Source organism: Phyllobates terribilis, unplaced genomic scaffold, assembly GCF_046119375.1.
Source record: "Phyllobates terribilis strain yellow unplaced genomic scaffold, ASM4611937v1 Scaffold_5__5_contigs__length_657084704, whole genome shotgun sequence".
Classification (NCBI taxonomy): Eukaryota; Metazoa; Chordata; class Amphibia; order Anura; family Dendrobatidae; genus Phyllobates; species Phyllobates terribilis.
Window position 1 is genome coordinate 134,360,490 of NW_027362765.1, and position 19,941 is coordinate 134,380,430.

The following is a 19,941-nucleotide window of genomic DNA, read 5'->3' on the forward strand; positions in this document are numbered from 1 at the left end:
TGTGATGCCACAGTGATGTGACCAGTCACCTGAGGGGGAGGTACCTGGTACCCAAAACATACCCTGGATCATTACCGTAATGCCAAACAAGCTGCTGCATTACAGGGGCATACAGAGTAATATTTCAATATTTGCAGATGACACTAAACTCTGCAGGGTAATCAATACAGAGGAAGAGGAGGACAATTTTATATTACAGGAGGATCTATGTAAACTAGAAGCTTGGGCTGATAAATAGCAAATGAGCTTTAATGGGGATAAATGTAAGGTAATGCACTTGGGCAGAGGAAATAAAATGTATAATTATATGCTTAACTAGATGGTGGCCCGATTCTAACGCATCGGGTATTCAAGCATATGTCTCCCGACCCTCCTTCATAATGCCCCATGCAGGAAGTCACATCCCCCGTATATAATACCCCATGCAGGATGTCACATCCCCCGCATATAATGCCCCATGCAGGAATTCACATCCCCTGTATATAATGCCCCATGCAGGATGTCACCTCTCCCCCATATAATGCCCCATGTAGGATGTGACCTCTACCCCCATATAATGCCCCATGCAGGATGTGACCTCTCCCCCCATATAATGTCCCATGCAGGATGTCACCTCTCTCCCATATAATGCCCCATGCAGGATGTGACCTCTCCCCCCATATAATGCCCCATGCAGGATGTCACCTCTCCCCCATATAATGCCCCATGTAGGATGTCACCTCTCCCCCCCATATAATGCCCCATGTAGGATGTCACCTCTCCCCCCCATATAATGCCCTATGCAGGAAGTCATATCCCCTGTATATCCATCCCCCCATAGTGCCCCATGCAGGTCCCCTATGGCCCCATACAAAAAAAAATAATCCAATACTCACCTCCCTTCTCAGCTGCTTCTCTGGACTCCAGAGCAGCCCGCATGTTGACGTTGTGCGCTGTGACCGCTCAGGAGAGAGCGCGGTGTAAAGACGTCACCGCGCCCTCTGACCTGAGACGTCACAGAGCATCGGCGGAAGACACAGGAGCTGCTGCGGAGGCACGGGGAGGGGTAAGTATGACGCCGGTGCCGGGGTCCTGATCGAGCGGGGGGAGGGACAGGAGGAGAGGGGAGGGGAGAGGAGAGGAGGGGATGGGCGTCACACTTGTCCTCAGGAGATAAGCGGCCGTAGCCGCTGATCTCCCGACGATAGCCGCATGTAGGTCAGCGGCGCCTGCGGTCGGGGGACTTATGCTGCGAGTAGCCGGCTGCATCTCCCGGCTGCATCGCCGCTGACTTCCGTGCCGCACATGAGCCGCTAACGGCCGCCATGTTTTTCAGAAATGCCGCATCACTGATTGGCCGCGGCCGGACCAATCAGCGACCCGGGATTTCCAGGACAGACAGACAGACAGAAAGACAGACAGACAGATAGACAGACAGACAGACAGACAGTCAGACAATTATATAGTAGATTGTAAAACACTGGGTAAAACTGTAACTGAAAAAGACCTGGGTGTATTGGTGGACGACAAGCTCACGTTTAGTGGCCAGTGTCAGGCAGCTGCTGCAAAGGCAAATTAAATAATGGGATGCATTAAAAGAGGCATAGATGCTCATGAGGAGAACATAATTTTACCTCTATACAAGTCATTAGTGCGACCACACTTAGAATACTGTGTACAGTTTTGGTCTCCGGTGTATAAGAAAGACATAGCTGAACTAGAGGGGGTGCAGAGAAGAGCGACCAAGGTTATTAGAGGACTGGGGGGTCTGCAATACCAAGACAGGTTATTACACTTGGGGTTATTTACTGTGGAAAAAAGAAGGCTTAGGAGTGATTTTATTACTATGTACAAGTATATGAGGGGACAGTACAAAGACCTTTCTACTGATCTTTTTACTCTGAGGCCAGAGACGGGGACAAGGGGGCATCTTCTACGTCTGGAGGAAAGAAGGTTTAATCATAATCACAGACGCGGATTCTTTACTGTAAGAGCAGTGAGACTATGGAACTCTCTGCCGCATGATGTTGTAATGAGTGATTCACTATTAAAATTTAAGAAGGGCCTGGATGACTTTCTTGAAAAGTATAATATTACAGGTTATATATACTAGATTCCTTGATAGGGCGCTGATCCAGGGAACTAGTCTGATTGTCGTATGGAGTCGTGAAGGAATTTTTTTCCCCAATGTGGAGCTTAGTGTTTGCCACATGGGGTTTTTTGCCTTCCTCTGGATCAACATGTTAGGCTATGGGTTGATCTAGATGGACTTAGTCTTCCTTCAACCTTAAAAACTATGTTACATCCATTCAGTACATGAATATCCCATTCACTGCCAATATGAACTGTGTAATTCTTTAATTACCACTGGAGGGAATTGAACAAGTCACAGTTGAATCCTTAAGGTTTGGTAGGATCCCTTTAAAGAGGTCCTGTCACTTTCCATACATATGTATTTTTTATCTGGTGCAAATGCTGCTGTTCTCCTGAGTCTAGTGATGTTTTTATTTTGTTCCTACACTTCTCCATTTCAGAGCTATGGTCTCCTCTTCCCTGTATATAAATCTAGTCTTTTCAACCATGTGGGCGTGGTCCTCAACTCTTCTCTATGGAAGTCTTCTTGAGGACCTCGCCCACTTTGGTTGAAAAACCTACATATTATAAAGGAAAGAGGGAATCAAATTTCAGGAATGGAGAGGTGTAGGAACAAAAGAAAACTATCACTAGATTCAGAAAAATATTGGCATTTTTACTAGATAAAAAAATTACATATTTATGAAAAGTGACAGGTCTCCTTTAGGTGTTCATTGTCATTTTACACAAGGAAATACTGCAGTTCTTACCGTGCCAATTAGTTTGGGGTAAGGGCCTGGCAACTCTTCTTGAAGGGTGAAGGTGTCGATGATCCAATCTCTCTTCTGGCGGCTTTGTGCCATGCTGCGCTGCAATCTCTGTTGGAAAATGAGTAGTGACAAAGTTACGTGAAGATATATTTCATATTTACTGGCAGTGGAGCAGCCTTACCAGAACCCAAAAATAATGACAGTATCTATTAATTGTCATCGTTTAGTGACAACTTAACGTAACTAGCTGTTACCCGGGGCTCCACATTTAAAGAGGTAATTGCACCACATTGTATTTAATTAGGCAGGCATGAAGACTTTCTATACCTACTACATATTATGCTTCTGTAATTTCTAGGTACTAACATGAGTCATTTAAAAAATGCTCCGAGCAGGAACAGAGAAAGTATCTACAATGGAGGCATGTATGGCAAACAATGGTAGGTGTGCTGGTTCCTGTTATTCCACCGCCCCAGGTGGAAGCTTATACTTTGAACCATATCCTCAGAAACACATGGCCAAGACAGTTAGGCTGAGAGGGTAGATGCCTAGGGAGCAAAGCTGAAGGGGCAATTTCACATTTTTTTCTACTCACACGTCAATATTTGAGCAATAAATTCACTCGGTATAAATGTTGTCACTCGTCGATCCCACCCTACTCTCCAGGTATCACCCACGAAGTAACAAACTCCACGTAATTATACAATATCGAATTTTCCCTTGAACCCATCTTAGAAGAACAAATTGTATAAAAAGGACATTGTGTTAAAGGGGTGTTATTGAGACAGCAACTCTTTTCTTGTGCCCTATTAGGCATATCGACAACATATCGGGAAGCGGGGTTTCAATTGCTCACCTCTATTATGGGTGGAGTCATGTTAGGAGGGAGCAGTCATCTTTATAAGTATAAAATGCATTTCTATTGCCTATTATTATGCATGACCCAATAACTGGACCAATGTGCCCCAAATTTGGCACATAGGTAAATCCGGTGCTGTGGAGGGTCTTAGAACAGGTTTCAGCTCTATAGGACCTAACATTCTTGAGATATTGGGCAAAAATGGAGCACAGAAGCCAGTATTAATTTACAGCCAAACAACTGCACCAATCTTCACTAAGTTTGAGTAAATGAGGTGTTTCGGAAGGTTTTAGACCAGATAGAGATGTCAAATATATGTGTGACGCGCCCCCAGGGCAGTGGGGTACTTGGTATCCGGGCCTATGGATGCTGGGGGGAATATGTCACAGTGGCTGGCCTGGTCCGTGGCCCAGGGCGGTCAACAAAAAGGGGATAGTTTATATGGGATTTGTAGTTTGATCGTGACGCCACCTGTGGTTTCTGGTAATTTGTACCAGCGCAGCGTCAGGCCTCTGAGGCAGTTGATAGGGCAGCTAGGATGGAACAGCTCCCCACAGGTGAAGCGGGCCTCAGGGCAGTGTAGAGTTTGATGGTGGGTGGTGATGCTGGGGCTTGTAGTGCAGAAGAGAGAGATGGAGCAGCTGAAATAACTGACGGAGGCAGTGGAGTGCAGTCATCCGAGTTTACTCACAGTTCTTGTTCAAGTTTCTCAGGTACACTGTACGGGTGTCCGCCTCCGCGTCGCACTGCGTCTACCAGACCAGGGGTTCAGCATTTTCTCAGATATATTAGGAGCGCTTGACGGAACCGTGCGTTCTTTATGTTCCTTATTAGACCGACTTCTCATGCTGGGTCTTCTCCCTCCTGCCCTGCGCTTCCCCACACTCAGTCCTGATCGGGTGCTCTGAAGTCCCTCTGGGCAACCTGGAGTTCCCGGACCCACTTGATGCCCTTCACGGTGACTAGGGTGAGACTGTGGCAACTGCACCATGGAAGTGCAGAAGCCTCCGTTTTTTCCAGCCGAGACCTGGAGTAACACGGCTGGTCCAGGGGCCGGTCCCTTTCTTGCGGCCTGATCCCTCTGACACCTGGCAGATTCGGGGCGTACGGGTGCTGTCCTGCACTCACCGTACCCCCTGGGATCCCTTCTGTAAAACGGAGCCTTTCTCCTCTGCTCCCCTCCTGGGCCTCTATCACTAGGCCCCACTTGTGGAGCAGAGCTCCTGAAGAGACTCTGCTCCCCTCCTTACTGCTCACTCACTTCTCTGTTTTTCCGTCCATTCTGTTCTGCCACCCTAAGATGGCTTCCCTTTATATACCTCCTATTATGGTACTCCCCTATTCTACATCCTCCACCCACACCCACTACTGGTTCCCCCTCTGTTTGGTTCCCCCCACAACGCATACAAAGGCTGCTGTATTCTTTGGTTTGTATCTGTCTATCTACAGTATATTTATCTGTCAGTCTTGTTTTCTAACCAAATACAATCCCCTTTTTTAAATGGGCTTGTATGATTTTAGAAAAACATGATTGCAAAAATTCATGATTTCCCGAATTAAAGCATTGAGCCTCTACCGTTATGCAAAAGGGGAAAGACTTTCAAAACTTCACTTTCTTTCAATGAATCTGAATTTAGAGCCCCAACATCTTATTTTACTATAATTGTATGCTAGCTTTTATAAATCACAGCCCCACAGATAGCACAAATATATGTGTGCTTGGGAGAAGGATCTGGTGGGGAGCAGGGACCGACCCCTGTGTGTAAGAAAATGTGGCTAACTATATTAAAATGCTCAATTAATATGACTTCTGAAGAATCGGCCTACAGAGTCCTAATGAGGTGGCATTTGGTACCTACCCGGATTGCTCGCTATGTAACACTAGCAATCCGAGTTCCGAAACAAATACATTTCGGAAGCTAGAAAAGTGTGCTCTACATAATAAAAACTAACTCAAATTACCCATGTCTATTTACTTTCAGCCTTTTTATACAATAAACAACAAAATATTTCTGTATGCCTCATCACCTTCAGCTGATCCTGTTAAAATCTCTGCCTCAAGAACATTTCTATTCAATGATGTTACAACTAATTGTGTACCATTGCAGAGTCCTCATTTTGTATTCAAATTTCTCAACAACATAATAATGCTGCCAACCTTAAGTCTAAGGCAATGACTTGGCATGCCTGATGGGGTTAAGGTATTTAAAAATTCAATAGGAAAATGTTCCCTTTCATCATTGTCATCTACAACAACAGAGTCATCGCTCCAACGTTAGCTGATGTTTTTCTCGGACTCACCTCAACATTAAGCTCTTTATGTAATAAGATGCTTTATACTACATGCTTCATACCTGGTGGACTTGCCTTGAACTAACGAGAATCTATGATTCAGAATCTATGGTATTATACAAACTATCTTTAATGTTATATTATGTTATGATCCCTAGGTTGTCCTCCTACATTACAACTTGTCAAGCCTCACTCAAGCATAATTTTGTCTCCTTACTTTCTCGTTTTCAGCTGCCAAACAGACTATAGCACATTCATGGAAACAAACTGTTCCCTTACAAGGAGTCAAATCCAAAATGAATGAATTTATAATAACTGAAACATTGTTCAGAATTTTATTATATAAACATGACAAATTTGTTCAGATCTTGACCATGAATCGAATATATGCTTACCCACGTTCACCTATGTTCCAAGTTGGCCTGACCTGACATCCATTCATTTTATCCTTGCATTTTGTCTGGGATGACCTCCAACAATCCTTCCTTCCTTCATTACCTGCTTCCTTCTTTCCTCTCTCTCTCTTCCTTCCTGCCTTCCATTGTATCTTTATCTCTCTCTTCTTTCCTTTCTCTCTTTCTCTCTCCCTTCCTTCTTTTCTCTTTCCCTTCCTTCCTTTCTCTCTCTCTCTCCGTTCCTTCCTTTCTCTCTCTCTTTGTTCCTTCCTTTCTGTCTTTTCCTTCTTTCCTTTCTCTCTCTTCCTTCCTATCTCTCTTTTCCTTCCCACACTTGTCAACAGCCTAGCTCCATTTACTTCCATAATAGTGCAACACCAGAAAACACCCATGTACAGATATGACGCTATTTCAGTAAGAATGTAGCCATGTTTTTCTAATCCAAGCATTTTTTTACCCATTGTGGCTATCAGATGGAATACTATGGCAAGCTTGGCTTAAAGCCAACATAGAATGAAGTTGTGCAAAAGAAGATGCTATAGGTAAAAGTTGTTTGGGGTAGCCGGTCTTCACATCAATGGTGTCCATCATTGATGGACATCCTATGCATGAGAAGGGAGGGGGGAAAGCAAACAACCAAAACTTCTGCCCCCTTGGGCCACTGCCATATTGCCAATTGGTCATGTCGGATCTTTCCCTCCATTGACATTAAGAGTTAGGCCACGGCCCCACTATCAGTATTTGGTCAGTCTTCAGTTAGTATTTTTTCTCAGGAGAAGGAGCCGAAACCAGGAGTGGGTGATAAATGCAGAATTGGTACATTTGTTTGTATTATACATTTTCTCTGATTGTTCCTCACCTGGTTTTGTCTCCCACTCCTGAGAAACAATACTGACCAAATACTAATAGTGGGTCTGTGGCCTTAGGGGAGAATCAGGAGGCCCACATATACAATTTTTGTCAGCCGAGCATGCCCATATTGGTAGGTTAAGCCAGCGTTAGTGTGGCGCCCTGCTGTGCATTGGTGCCACAGAACCCAGAAGGGTGCATGGATGGACTTCTCCACAAGAGGCCCTCACACATTCACACACCTCCACCCTACCACCTCAGACCAGCAGATGGAGCCCGTTAGGGATATATAAAGGGAGGGTGGAGCTAGGCAGTTCAGTGTTGGAGTTTCAGTTTAGTGTTCAGAGAGAGAGGAACAATGCTCAGAGTTGAGCAGAGAGCGTGCTGACACTCAGAGAGCAGCACGCTGGCTGCTGTGCTTAGGCAAGCCAAGGCCTACAGCATGTGTGAAGGCTTAGTGAGGGCCTTGAGTGGGCCGAAGGCGAGAGGAGAAGGAAGAAGTAGTGAGGGGGCAGAGGAGCATACCAGGCTCACCCTGATATATATACCGGACACCGGGTCCGCGCCTACAGGGACGCCTTATACCCAGTAGGAACCACCGGAACCCCTGGAGGACTACAGGTCCCAGGTTCACCAAATGCTGATTAAAGTACCAGGGCTAGGAGTCACGGAGGTCCCAGCATCCATGGAGAGTGATCTCCAAAGAGAAGGTCCTACCACCAGGTCAGCAGGTGCAGAGAGAGACAGTAACCAAGCTAGGCCCAGCTCCAGGCAGGCCAGAAGCTTAGAGAATAAAGCAACGGATCAGGAGGCCCTATAACCGCTCACTGGGGAGAGTCCAGAAGTGCACCCTTCACCTGGAGTACCCTGTGCCGTGCCTGCAGCATCACCAGTAAAGGAACTGAAGCTTACCCCCATGTGATTGTCCATCTTTCCTCCGGGATCGTCCTGCCATCTCTCCCCATGCACCACCATCCAGTACACCCCCCACGCTGCCCTGAGGCCCGCTCCACCTGTGGGGAGCCATTCCATCCCAAGCTGCCCTACCATCTGCCTCAGAGGACTGCTCCGCAGCGGCGGCACCCCTTAGCCGCATTCTACAGGTGGCGTCACGAATAATCCCAAAAATCCCATATAATAGAAGTTCCCCTTTTCACTGACCGCCCTGGGTCACGGACCGGGCCAGCCACCGTGATATCCCCCGGCAACTTGAGGCCCGGCTGCCGAGTACCCCACGGCCCTAGGGGCACGTCAGCTTCTGGCGTCACGAACAGGATTCCGTACCCGTTGCCACCGGGTACTGTGCGCCTTATGAGACTGTAGTACTAACTGTGGTGAAGTTTTCCCGTCATTCCCGAGATTTCCCGCCATTGTCCGCCATCTTCCTGTCGCCGCGTGGGAAGAAGAGGGGCGTAACCGTGGGAATTGGAGAGGCGTAACCGCTGGGAGCGCGCGAAGTTGAGGACACGCCCCGCCCCTGACGTCGAACCAGGAAGCGTCAGGTCCTGGAAATAGCCAGAGGACGCACTGACGTCAGACGCGAGTAACGCAAGGTCCTAGAAGAAGACCGTCACCCGCGGAGCTGCGGCCTACCTGGTAAAGAAAGTGAAGAAGGTAGGCTCCGGTTCGCTAGGGGGGCGCAACCATGGCCGACGACCAGCAAGCCGCCGGAACACCGGTTAGCGCTCCTGATGCCCAACTTGTGCCCAGCTCTGCACAGGCCGGAGCGGCCGCTCCACCAGCAGGGGTCGTGACCCCATTATTACCTATGGCCCTACCGTATATCCCTGGAACGAAGTGGCTCCCCCAGTAAAACGGCAAACCGAACACCCTGTCCGGATTCAAGAGAAGAATATGTGGTGTGCTAGACATGTATTCTTTGACTGGCAAACAGAGAGCTGCTGTAGTTTTGGGACAATTGACTGGTGCGGCAGAGCGGGAGGTTGAAACCTGGCCAGCCGCAGACCAGGAATCAGTATCCATCATCTTTAAGAGACTGCAGACTGTGTTTGAAAACCGCACCGAGACGGATCTCCGGATGAGGTTCTACCACTGTGTCCAGAAAACTGAGGACAGTATCCGGGACTATGCCTGGCGCTTACAGGAAGCCCTGCGGACCCTGAAACAGGTTAGTCCAGCCAGCATACCAGATGAAAATAAAATGGTGACGGAACAGTTTATCGGGGGGTTAAGGTCCCAGGAGGAGAGCAGAACTAGTACGGTGGTGGGCCTTAGATCATCCAGATGCCACCTTTGACACCGTTAAGGACATGGCTATAAAGGGTCTGCAGCCCCTGGAAACAACAGATACTGATGTCCGTTACCAGGGTGGGGCCACCCCAGTGCCCGCAGCACCCACTGCTCCTCCGCTAATGCCCGAAACAAAGATGCAAACAGTGCCTCCTAGCGAGCTGGACAGCCTACGCTCTGAAGTGCGCCAGTTAAGTAAAACCCTGGCCACTGTCCTGAGCACCCTGCAGCTTCAGGAGGAGCCCGAGCCAGAAGGAAGGATACTACTCGCTGACAGCCCTGAGGATGTCCCCTGGATGAGAAGAAGAAGGAGGACAACGCCACCCCGTAGGAGGACAACGCCGCCCCGGAGGAGGACAACGCCACCCCGTGGGAGGACAAACGACCAACGTCACCCTCCAGGAGAATTCATCTGCTACCGCTGCCAGAAGGCAGGCCACACAGTGCGGAACTGTCCTTCAAACGAGCGAACCCTGGTGCCGAGGGCCGACACCCAGGAGTAAATCAAGCAGGCCCATCAAACTGGTACCATCGGTTCGTGGGAGGAAGACCTTTCCTGTCCATTGTGCTGGACGGCATCGCGACACCTGCCCTGCTGGACACTGGATCTCAGGTAACCATCATGCCAGATGTCCTCTACAAAAGGTTCTGGTCCATAGACGAACTTCACCAACCAGCTCCAAACCTTTCCGTGTATGCCTCCAATGGCCTTCCCCTTAACCTTGTCGGGGTTAAGGATGTGGCAGTAAAGGTGGGAAGAGTGGAACTGAAGAACCAGGGACTAATTGTAGTAGAGACTAATCCTGATGATACAGACTTGTATATGGTACTTGGCACAAATATTGTCGGTAACTGCTTGGGAGAAGTGTTGTTTTTGTTCCAACAGATGGCCGACACTGCCAAACCAGGGCAGAGGAGGGTGCTCCAGAAAGAGATCCGAGCCCTTATGTACCAGCAACAGGTAAAGCTATCAGGTGGTGAAATTGGTAATGTACGGGTGACAGACCCGATACCCATTGTGATTCCCCCGATGAGTGAGATGCTGATTTGGTGTAGAGCAGCAATAGGTCTCAAAGGACGGAGCTACCAGGTGGTAGTAGAGCCCCTTAGCTCGGAGCATAGACCTACACTCTTGACTGCCAGAGGGGTAGTGGATGTACGCATGGGAGGGTGCCCGTACGCCTCCTAAACTATGGGGAGGACGAGGTTAGATTACCACGCTACGCCACTGTTGCCAAACTGTACACTGTAGATAACTCCATACACACGGCGGAGTCCTTAACCTCACCAGACGAAGTGGAAGATAATGACCCGGGAACCCAGGTGGAGGATTGGTGTCAACAGCACCATGTTGGGACAAACACCACTGATGCACATCAGAAACAGGGTGTACACAGGGTGGTTCAGGAATAAGAGCAGGTATTCAGTAAACACCCACTTGACTTTGGGAGGATTAAAGGGGTACAACACCATATACCCACAGGTGATCATCCACCCATCAAAGAACGTTACAGGCCCATACCACCAGCACACTACCAGAAGGCGAAGGAGATGTTGCACGACATGAAGAAGGCAGGGGTAGTAAGGGATAGCTGTAATCCCTGGGCAGCTCCCCTGGTCCTAGTCAGGAAAAAGGATGGAAGCATGAGAATGTGTGTAGATTACAGACAGGTAAATCGCATAACACACAAAGATGCATACCCTTTGTCCCGTATAGAGGAATCCCTGGCTGCATTAAAGTCTGCAAATTACTTTTCCACCCTTGACCTCACTAGTGGGTACTGGCAAGTAGCTGTTGCTGAAGAGGATCGGGAGAAGACGGCCTTCACTACCCCGTTGGGACTCTGCGAGTTCAACAGTATGCCGTTCGGACTCTGCAACGCCCCCGGAAGGTTCCAGAGATTGATGGAGTGCTGCCTGGGACACCGCAACTTCGAGACTGTACTGCTATACCTGTATGACGTGATAGTGTACTTCAAAACGTACGAGGACTTTTGAAGCACCTGGCAGAGGTATTTGAATCGCTGTCCCGGTATGGGATGAAGCTGAAGCCCTCCATGTGCCACCTACTCAAGCAAAAGGTACAGTACCTGGGGCACATTGTCAGTCCAGAATGAGTAGCACCGGACCCGGAGAAGGTCACTGCCATCCAAAAATGGCCGGAGCCGAAGAGCCTCAAGGAGGTACGTCAGTTCCTGCGACTAGTCGGGTTTTACCGGAGGTTTGTGAAGGACTATACCCAGAAAGCGGCACCTTTGCAAGATCTCCTGGTAGGACAGTCCGGGAGAGGCAGAAACCCCCCGTTCCAGTGGGGTAAGGAGCAAGCTGAATCCTTTGAAGTGATGAAGGAGATCTTGACCGGCGAAGAGATCCTAGCCTACCCTGACTACAGCCAACCGTTCCTGCTGTACACTGATGCCAGCAACGAGGCATTAGGAGCTGTGTTAAGTCAGAAGCAGAATGGCCGCGAGAAGGTGATCGCCTATGCAAGCAAGAAGCTCCAGCCGACCGAGAGGAACCCAGAGAACTATAGCAGCTTCAAGTTGGAGTTCCTGGCCCTGATCTTGGCCATCACCGAGTGGTTCAAGCACTACCTAGCCTCCAGTAAGTTCACTGCCTACACTGATAATAACCCCTTGACTCATCTGGAAACAGCCAAGTTAGGAGCCATGGAACAACGATGGATGGCTCGGCTGTCAAACTACCAGTTCACCATTAAGTACCGGGCAGGCCGTAAGAATGCCAACGCCGATGCCCTATCCAAAATGCCTCACCAGTCAGACACTGAAGAAGAAGTGGATGACCTGGAGGAGATTGAGCTACCTGCCTTCCATAGCATTGGGATGGTCCACGAGCAGCGCACCTCCAGGAGGTATCGTGGCAAGACACTAAACCCTTTACCTCACCACAGTTGGAAGGAGACCCAGGACAGCGACCCGGTTGTCAGCCGTATTAAAGAACTGATAACCCAGGAGGGTTCCTCCCTGGAGAAGGATACGTCTCCACAAGCCAAGCAACTGTGGAATGAGAGAAGCCGACTGTTCATCTATAGAGAGAAGCTGTGCCGAAGGTATGTCAACCCAAGGACCCATGAGATGGTATGGCAGATCGTAGTGCCCAGGACAGACATCCAGATGGTGTTGGAGGCCTACCACGATCAAGCAGGCTTCTTTGGCTGGAAGAAGCTGGAAACCCTCCTGAAGAGTCGGTTTTATTGGGTTAGAAAGCGCAGTTCCATAGAGAGATGGTGCCGGGATTGTGGACCCTGTAGCCTCAGAAGAAAAGACTACAGCAGCCAGAAGGCACCCCTGCAGTCCATCAAGACAACCCAGCCCCTGGAGATCGTCGCCCTGGATCACGTCAAGCTGTCACCCAGCAGGTCAGGTTACTCGTATGCCCTGACCATGGTGCATCACTACTCCTGGTTCCTGGTGGTAGCCCCCGTCAAGGATCTGACGGCAGAAACTGCAGCAAGGACGTTTCAAGCCTACTTCTGCAGGCCCCATGGATACCCGGATAAGGTGCTGACGGATCAAGGCCCTGCCTTTGAAGCCGAATTGTTCAAGGAGTTCTGCCATCTGTACGGGTGTAAGAAGATCCGGACTACACCGTACCACCCCCAAACCAATGGGTTACGTGAAAAGATGAATAACATCGTCATCCACCTGTTGAAGACCTTACCGCTAGAAGAAAGAAACCAGTGGCCCGACAAGCTACCTGACCTGGTAGATCTGTACAACCACATACCTGTGAGTTCCACCAATTGTACTCCAGCATATCTCATGCGAGCAAGACCCGTAAAGTTGCCCATGGACCTGGAGCTTGGTGTAGTAGAACCCAAAGCAGATATGTCCACTGAAGGCTGGGACACGACGCGACAGGAACAGTACAGGAGAGTACAAGCCTGTGTCGAGGACAGTCTGAATAGGGTAAGAGACAAGCAGGAAGCACAGTACAACAAGAGTGCACCAGCAGAACCCTTTTCACCTGGAGAAGTTGTGCTAAAGACAAGAAGAAGAAACCACAAACTTGATGACTAGTGGGAGAGGGAACCCTACACTGTGTTAAATTCAAGATTTGATAACAGGAAGACTTGTTTAATTACCAAGGACGGAGGAAGAACGACTGCAACGGTATCTAGAGACCATCTGAAGTTGTGTCCAGGTCTGCTAAAGCCCCAGGAAGAAATGCCTCTCACTATACCGGAGGAGCCTAAAGAAGCAGTAATACATACTGAATTAGGAGATTTTCCGGCAGATTGGCCCCAACTAGGAGGAGCAGTGATAATACCTCTGATCCAGTTCTACAAACAATCAGAAGAACCTCCACAGCAAGTAAAGACCTGTAAGTGCCCCAGAAGAGCCTGCTCAGTAAGAATCCCCAGAAGAAGGATCACCAGTAGAAGCAGAGCCAGAAGGCCCAGTAACCAGTGTACTTGCCAGTCCAATAGAGAGGTTAAGACAGTTCTACAATTTACCCACACGTAGATCTGATAGGGTAGCGGACAGTGCAAACACAGACATCAACAACACCCCAGCACTACGTAGGTCAACACGCAGTACAAAAGGCCAGGTATAAGGAGTAAGTTAAAAATACCTGCAGTGTAAATAGTTACCCAGTAGGGTATTGCATAATGTTTATTGTATAAACTGAAATTAAATATATGTGCATTTAGTTACCCGTAAGGGTAAAAAGAGACTCGTAGGCTGAGGACTGTGAGCAGCCCAAAAACTGTCCTGTACATAGTTGCACTCCCTGGAGTGCCCCTTAAGTGACCCCTGAATAAAAACCCGTTTGGCGTGGCAGAAGACGTGGTCCAGCATCTGGATCACTTATGCCCTGTAGCCACGCCCAGGGCCTACGTTGAGGGTTTTCAGGCGGGTCCCTCATGTTCCTTCATTGGTGAAATGGACACCATTTACTTGAAAAACTCTGAACTTGTTTTATAAGTATCTATTGTGTTCATAATGTTATCTGTAACCTTCAAGGAAGTGCCTCCCATAAAGGGAAGAAATGTTATTGTTAACCTGTTTTGCAAAAATGCTTCAGTCCAGGAGTACTGAGTTTTACTAGGGGGGAATGTGGCGCCCTGCTGTGCATTGGTGCCACAGAACCCAGAAGGGTACATGGATGGACTTCTCCACAAGAGGCCCTCACACATTCACACACCTCCACCTTACCACCTCAGACCAGCAGAGGGAGCCCGTTAGTGATATATAAAATGAGGGTGGAGCTAGGCAGTTCAGTTCAGTGTTGGAGTTTCAGTTTAGTGTTCAGAGAGAGAGGAACAATGCTCAGAGTGGAGCAGAGAGTGTGCTGACGCTCAGAGAGCAGCACGCTGGCTGCTGTGCTTAGGCGAGCCAAGGCCTACAGCACGTGTGAAGGCTTAGTGAGGGCCTTGAGTGGGCTGAAGGCGAGAGGAGAAGGAAGAAGTAGTGAGGGGGCAGAGGAGCATACCAGGCTCACCTCGATATATATACCGGACACCGGGTCCGCGCCTACATGGACGCCTTATACCCAGTAGGAACCACCGAAACCCCTGGAGGACTACAGGTCCCAGGTTCACCAAATGCTAATTAAAGTACCAGGGCTAGGAGTCACAGAGGTCCCAGCGTCCAGGGAGAGTGATCTCCAAAGAGAAGGCCCTACCACCAGGTCAGCAGGTGCAGAGAGAGAGAGAGAGACAGTAACCAAGCTAGGCCCAGCTCCAGGCAGGCCAGAAGCTTAGAGAATAAAGCAACGGATCAGGAGGCCCTATACCCGCTCACTGGGGAGAGTCCAGAAGTGCGCCCTTCACCTGGAGTACCCTGGACCGTGCCTGCAGCATCACCAGTAAAGGTACTGAAGCTTACCCTCCGGGACCGTCCTGCCATCTCTCCCCTGCACCACCATCCAGTACATCCCCCACGCTGCCCTGAGGCCCGCTCCACCTGTGGGGAGCCATTCCATCCCATCTGCCCTACCATCTGCCTCAGAGGACTGCTCCACAGCGGTGGCACCCCTTAGCCGCATTCCACAGGTGGCGTCATGAATAATCCCAAAAAACCCATATAATAGAAGTTCCCCTTTTCACTGACCGCCCTGGGTCACGGACCGGGCCATCCACCATGATATCCCCCGGCAACCAGAGGCCCGGCTGCCGAGTACTCCACGGCCCTGGGGGCGCGTCATTAGCATAATGTGTATGGGGGGGCCTTTACAATCAGTACAGGAAGGTATAGAATATCTGCATATATCACAGTCTACATTTGTTAAAAAGACTCTGATTAAGTCACAATGAAACAATAATCCTTTAGCTTCCTTTTTAGAACAATTTTTAAGCTTGCAGCACAGCACGAAAAAAAAAAATCACTTTTTCAAGGTTCTGAGAGGTGAGAAATAAGTCACTTGTTCTTCTGTGATACCTGGAAGATTTTATTTCCTTCTCTTCTCACCCACCAGAGATCGTTTAATACTTAGGAGGACTAATTGGTTGTCCGCGTTATTTGCCGTCACCTGGTAGACTGATGGTACATTTTGCATCGCAATACCTTGACAGTGTGAGATATTTCCTAGGAGATTAGTTACTGACCCTGCAGGCATCTACCAGACGACTGTTCAAAAAAACCACAACGTAGAACATAGACATATAAAGAAATATCAAACAGAAATACTAAATTGGCTGGTAGAAGGTAACAAATTAGCAGGAGGAAGACTGCAAGCACTAATGTGATTAGATGAGACAGATATCGAACTGATGAGCAAAATTTGTTTCTTACAAAGACCCTATAACCTCTGAAAAGATTGAACTTCTTATAAAAACAGACTAATAGCACAAACTAAATCTAATTGAAAACGGTATATAGTGAATACATAGAGATGGGGACTATTTTCCATTGCCTACAGATGCCCAAATGGCCAGTAATGACTAATGCAAGTGTTCATACCACAGAAGCACCGTCTATAGAGACTGTAAAGGGATCCCCAGCAGGGTGGTCCCATTCCAGTGGTGGTATGACCTTACACAAATCTTCATCTGCCTACCAAAATTTCAAGATTCCCTTAGAATAGACAAGCAGTCCTTCCAAATATGCCCTCTTCTTTGCTGAGAGATGAGATTTTGGGTGGCTAATATGGACAACCTCTACTCTATACTTTCTCTAAATGGCTAATGTCTTCAAACCTTAGGACACAGGGAAAATTAGTATCTCATGGAGATCCTGTATTGGTAACAGGTTGGTCACTTGATGTTGTTGCTGGTTGTTTGGCGAGGGCTCATAGAAGATCAGGGTTTCTTAAATCGAATTTAATTACACACTAATGATGCGTTTTTGATCCCGTGCTGGGATTTTAGAACATTAATAATAATGTCAATCATCCATCATTGTCCTTAGTACTGACTTGTGCACTATAGAGGCATATCTGGCACCCGCTGTGGTACCTATGAAGAGAAGAATACCGATCCCATGTTGGCTTCATTCACATGGATGTTGATAATCTACACCCGTAGTGGTCATGTGGCGCCCCTGAGGGTTCAGTCGCCACAGAGGTACTGCATCTCACCCAGAGGTGTGGTATCTCACTCTCAGGTAAGGAAGGAGTACAGCTCAGCACCCTAACACCTGCATCCAACACATATAAGCAGTGAGGGCAGGGCGAGATTGCTCCTAAGGGAGAGCACAGTCTCTGGTCCCTAGCTGAGGGGAGGAGCTATGTAGTGGATGTGGGTGGAGGAAGTAGCTTAGGGGAGTACATGGAGGAAAGTATAAATAGAGAAGCCATCTTGTTTGAGAGGAGGAGTAGTAATAGTGAGAGGGAACAGTCTACAGTGAGAGGAGTTGGGAGCTGGAGCTCTGTAGGAGCTCTGCTCAGGCAGAGGGCCTGAGGAGAGGCCCAGGACTGAAGGAGAAGGAGAGAGGAGCAGGAAGGGCTCCAGGAACGAGGAAGGAACCCCAGGGGTACGGGCAGTGCTGGAGGCCACCCGTACACCCGAATCTACCAGGAGGTGGAGGGGTCAGGCCACACAAAGGGGACTGGTCCCTCAACTAGCGGAAGACTGTACGTCTCAACTAGAAACCGGAAGCTGCAGTATTTCAAGTCCTGCAGCCAACAGTCCATATCAGTCTCACCAAGAAGGTAGCTACAGAGGACCCAGGGGACGGAACAGACGTCGCCCGACAAGGCCCGCGGGTACCGGATTAGGACACTTGGTATGAGGTGCAGGGAGATGGCCAGAGAGAGAACATACAGAAGGGGGTCCCGCTAAGTACTCCGGAGGTATCTAAGGGTGAACTGAACCCCTCTCTGAGTAAGAGCAGCACGACAAGGGAAGTTACACCGGTACCTGTAACTTGGACTGCAACAACCGTGAGTAAAGACCCTGAGGACTGCACCCACTGTCTCTGTGATTATTAGCTGCGCCATCACCCCTGCACTACAACGCCCAGCATCATCTACTTCATTACAACATCTACACTGCCCTGGAACTAAGCTCTACCTGTGGAGAGCTGAACCAACACGGCTGCACTAACACCAGCTCCAGAGGTTCTACACAGCAGCGGTGGCTCCACATAGCCCCATACCACAGGTGGCGTCACGAACACTATATATAAAAAACTATAAAATCCCCTGTAAATAAACCCTTTTGAATGACCGCCCTGGGTCACCGACCGGGTCACCGCTACTGTGACATCTCCCCTAGCAACGACCGGCCCAGCACCGAGTACCCCACGGCCCAGGGGGCGCGTCAGTCACAGAGTGAACTGCTTTGGAGGGCATTTTGCCCTTTTTTTCAACAAGAAATTGGAAAGTGAAGAGGCCAAAAATGGCCACTTCTCTGTGTTTGACTAACAACCTAAATCCCAACAGATTATTATATCAGTCGTCACTTATGGGACTATCCACCATTACTTACAATTTCTAGTAATGATGATGTGCCAAAGAATCTCACTTGGTGACAGAAATGACAAAAGGACCCGAAACTCATATTCATCCCATTACTGTTAGGAATTGTGATTCCGTGCTCCCACCTAGGAATGGAGCAGATCCGATGCTACGCCATTGTCCTGATCCTGGAGGTGGAGCTATTACGGGTGCACGGAGACTGTCCTAATCTTATGGAGCATCGCATTCTGGTGTTGTAGGATGTGTGAGGAAGAGGGACGCTGTGTCTTTCACTGATTTCCTCGGTTGCCAGGCAATGCATGAAGCTCCTTTGCCTGGCACTAAGCATTGGTGGAATTATGTTTATTCTGCTGTGCAAGATAGCAGGGAGTAGCTGTCTGGGGATGATTGAGAGGTATTCAACACCTGATCATTAGGCGGGCTATTTAATCCTGCTCCCTGTTCAGTGCTTTGCTGTTTATTGCAGTTCCCATGTGCTTGCTGGTAAGTGGTGCTAGCATGAGTGTTGCTATCTTTTCAGGGGTTTTCTCATTTTTTCTTCTGGTCTTCTGGTCTCACATCCTGGGGTTCTTGCAGAGGTACTCACCTGGTTCTTGACTAGGCACCAACCGCATTACCAGACGCCAGCTGTCCGGTGACAGTGGGCCTGGGAAGGACTCGGCCAAAATCCCCCTTCCATTTACTGGGACCTGGGTGAAGAGTATTCATGGCCCTCAAGGGCTTGCCTAGTTGGGCAACTTGTGCCAAGTGCGTCTGTGGCTGCGCCTTTGCTGGTTTGGTGCTAGTCTTGCTGGGTCCCTCTGCAAAGCACATAACAATTACCTATGCAAAGTTTTCCCTGTCCTCTAGCTTTCCATATTTCCATAGAACTGATGAGATATACTCCCAAATACTGGGCTGCCTTTTTCTTCAACAAGGGAATGGTACGATACGGCCAAGAAGGGCAACTTCTCCTTTTATCTGGATAATGAACTTTAGTTGGCCTCATTCTTCTGGATGGAATGGACCTACACAGTTACACAGTCTCCAACTCCCTACCAACACAATATTATCAAAGAATATATAGGGAGCCCTGATATCGGGTCTTATCAACAATAGTTGAGATGCAGGTATAGTCATCTTCTCTCTGCTCCCCTTTGAAAACTAGCCTGTTCATATGGGTATTCTAGAGCACTTTTATCATATTTCTTCCAAGTTTGAATCCCAAAAGTACCAAACTCTTATAAAGTCATGATTGTTTAAGCACTTTTATAATGGGTTTATATAGACCTTCTAGTCATATGTCATTAAAGGAAAATTAAGCAACCTCCTGAGAAGTGACCTTTTCAAGAGAAAGGGCTCATAGAAACGGCACAGCTAACCAATATTGGCGGTCACAAACCATGTGATCGATAGTGCTAACTGTTTGAGGGGCTCTGAAAAATGTGAAATCCCCAGGAAGCCCAAGTGAGTTGACAATCCTGCTGCTGTCACACATTTCTTTTTTTTTCCCTACCCCTTCTGTCACTAATCTTCCTGCTGTCACACATCTTCATATGCTTCTCCTTCTGTCACAAGCCTTCCTGCTATCACACACATTTCTCTTCTTATA

The 19,941-nt window shown here is 48.5% G+C and overlaps 1 protein-coding gene across 3 annotated transcripts in view; it reads right to left on the reverse strand.

Annotated features, from left to right (window-relative positions):
• LOC141272369 (cadherin-like protein 26) overlaps window positions 1-19,941 on the reverse strand; it is a 158,599-nt gene that overhangs the window by 103,136 nt on the left and 35,522 nt on the right. For 2 of the 3 annotated variants that reach the window (XM_073683022.1, XM_073683023.1), the window contains exon 3: window positions 2,823-2,930. The exons of the other annotated variant lie outside the window; for it this stretch is intronic. In XM_073683022.1, coding sequence (XP_073539123.1) covers window positions 2,823-2,930 — 108 coding nt within the window. The remainder of the gene's footprint in view (window positions 1-2,822; window positions 2,931-19,941) is intronic. 3 annotated transcript variants of the gene reach the window in all.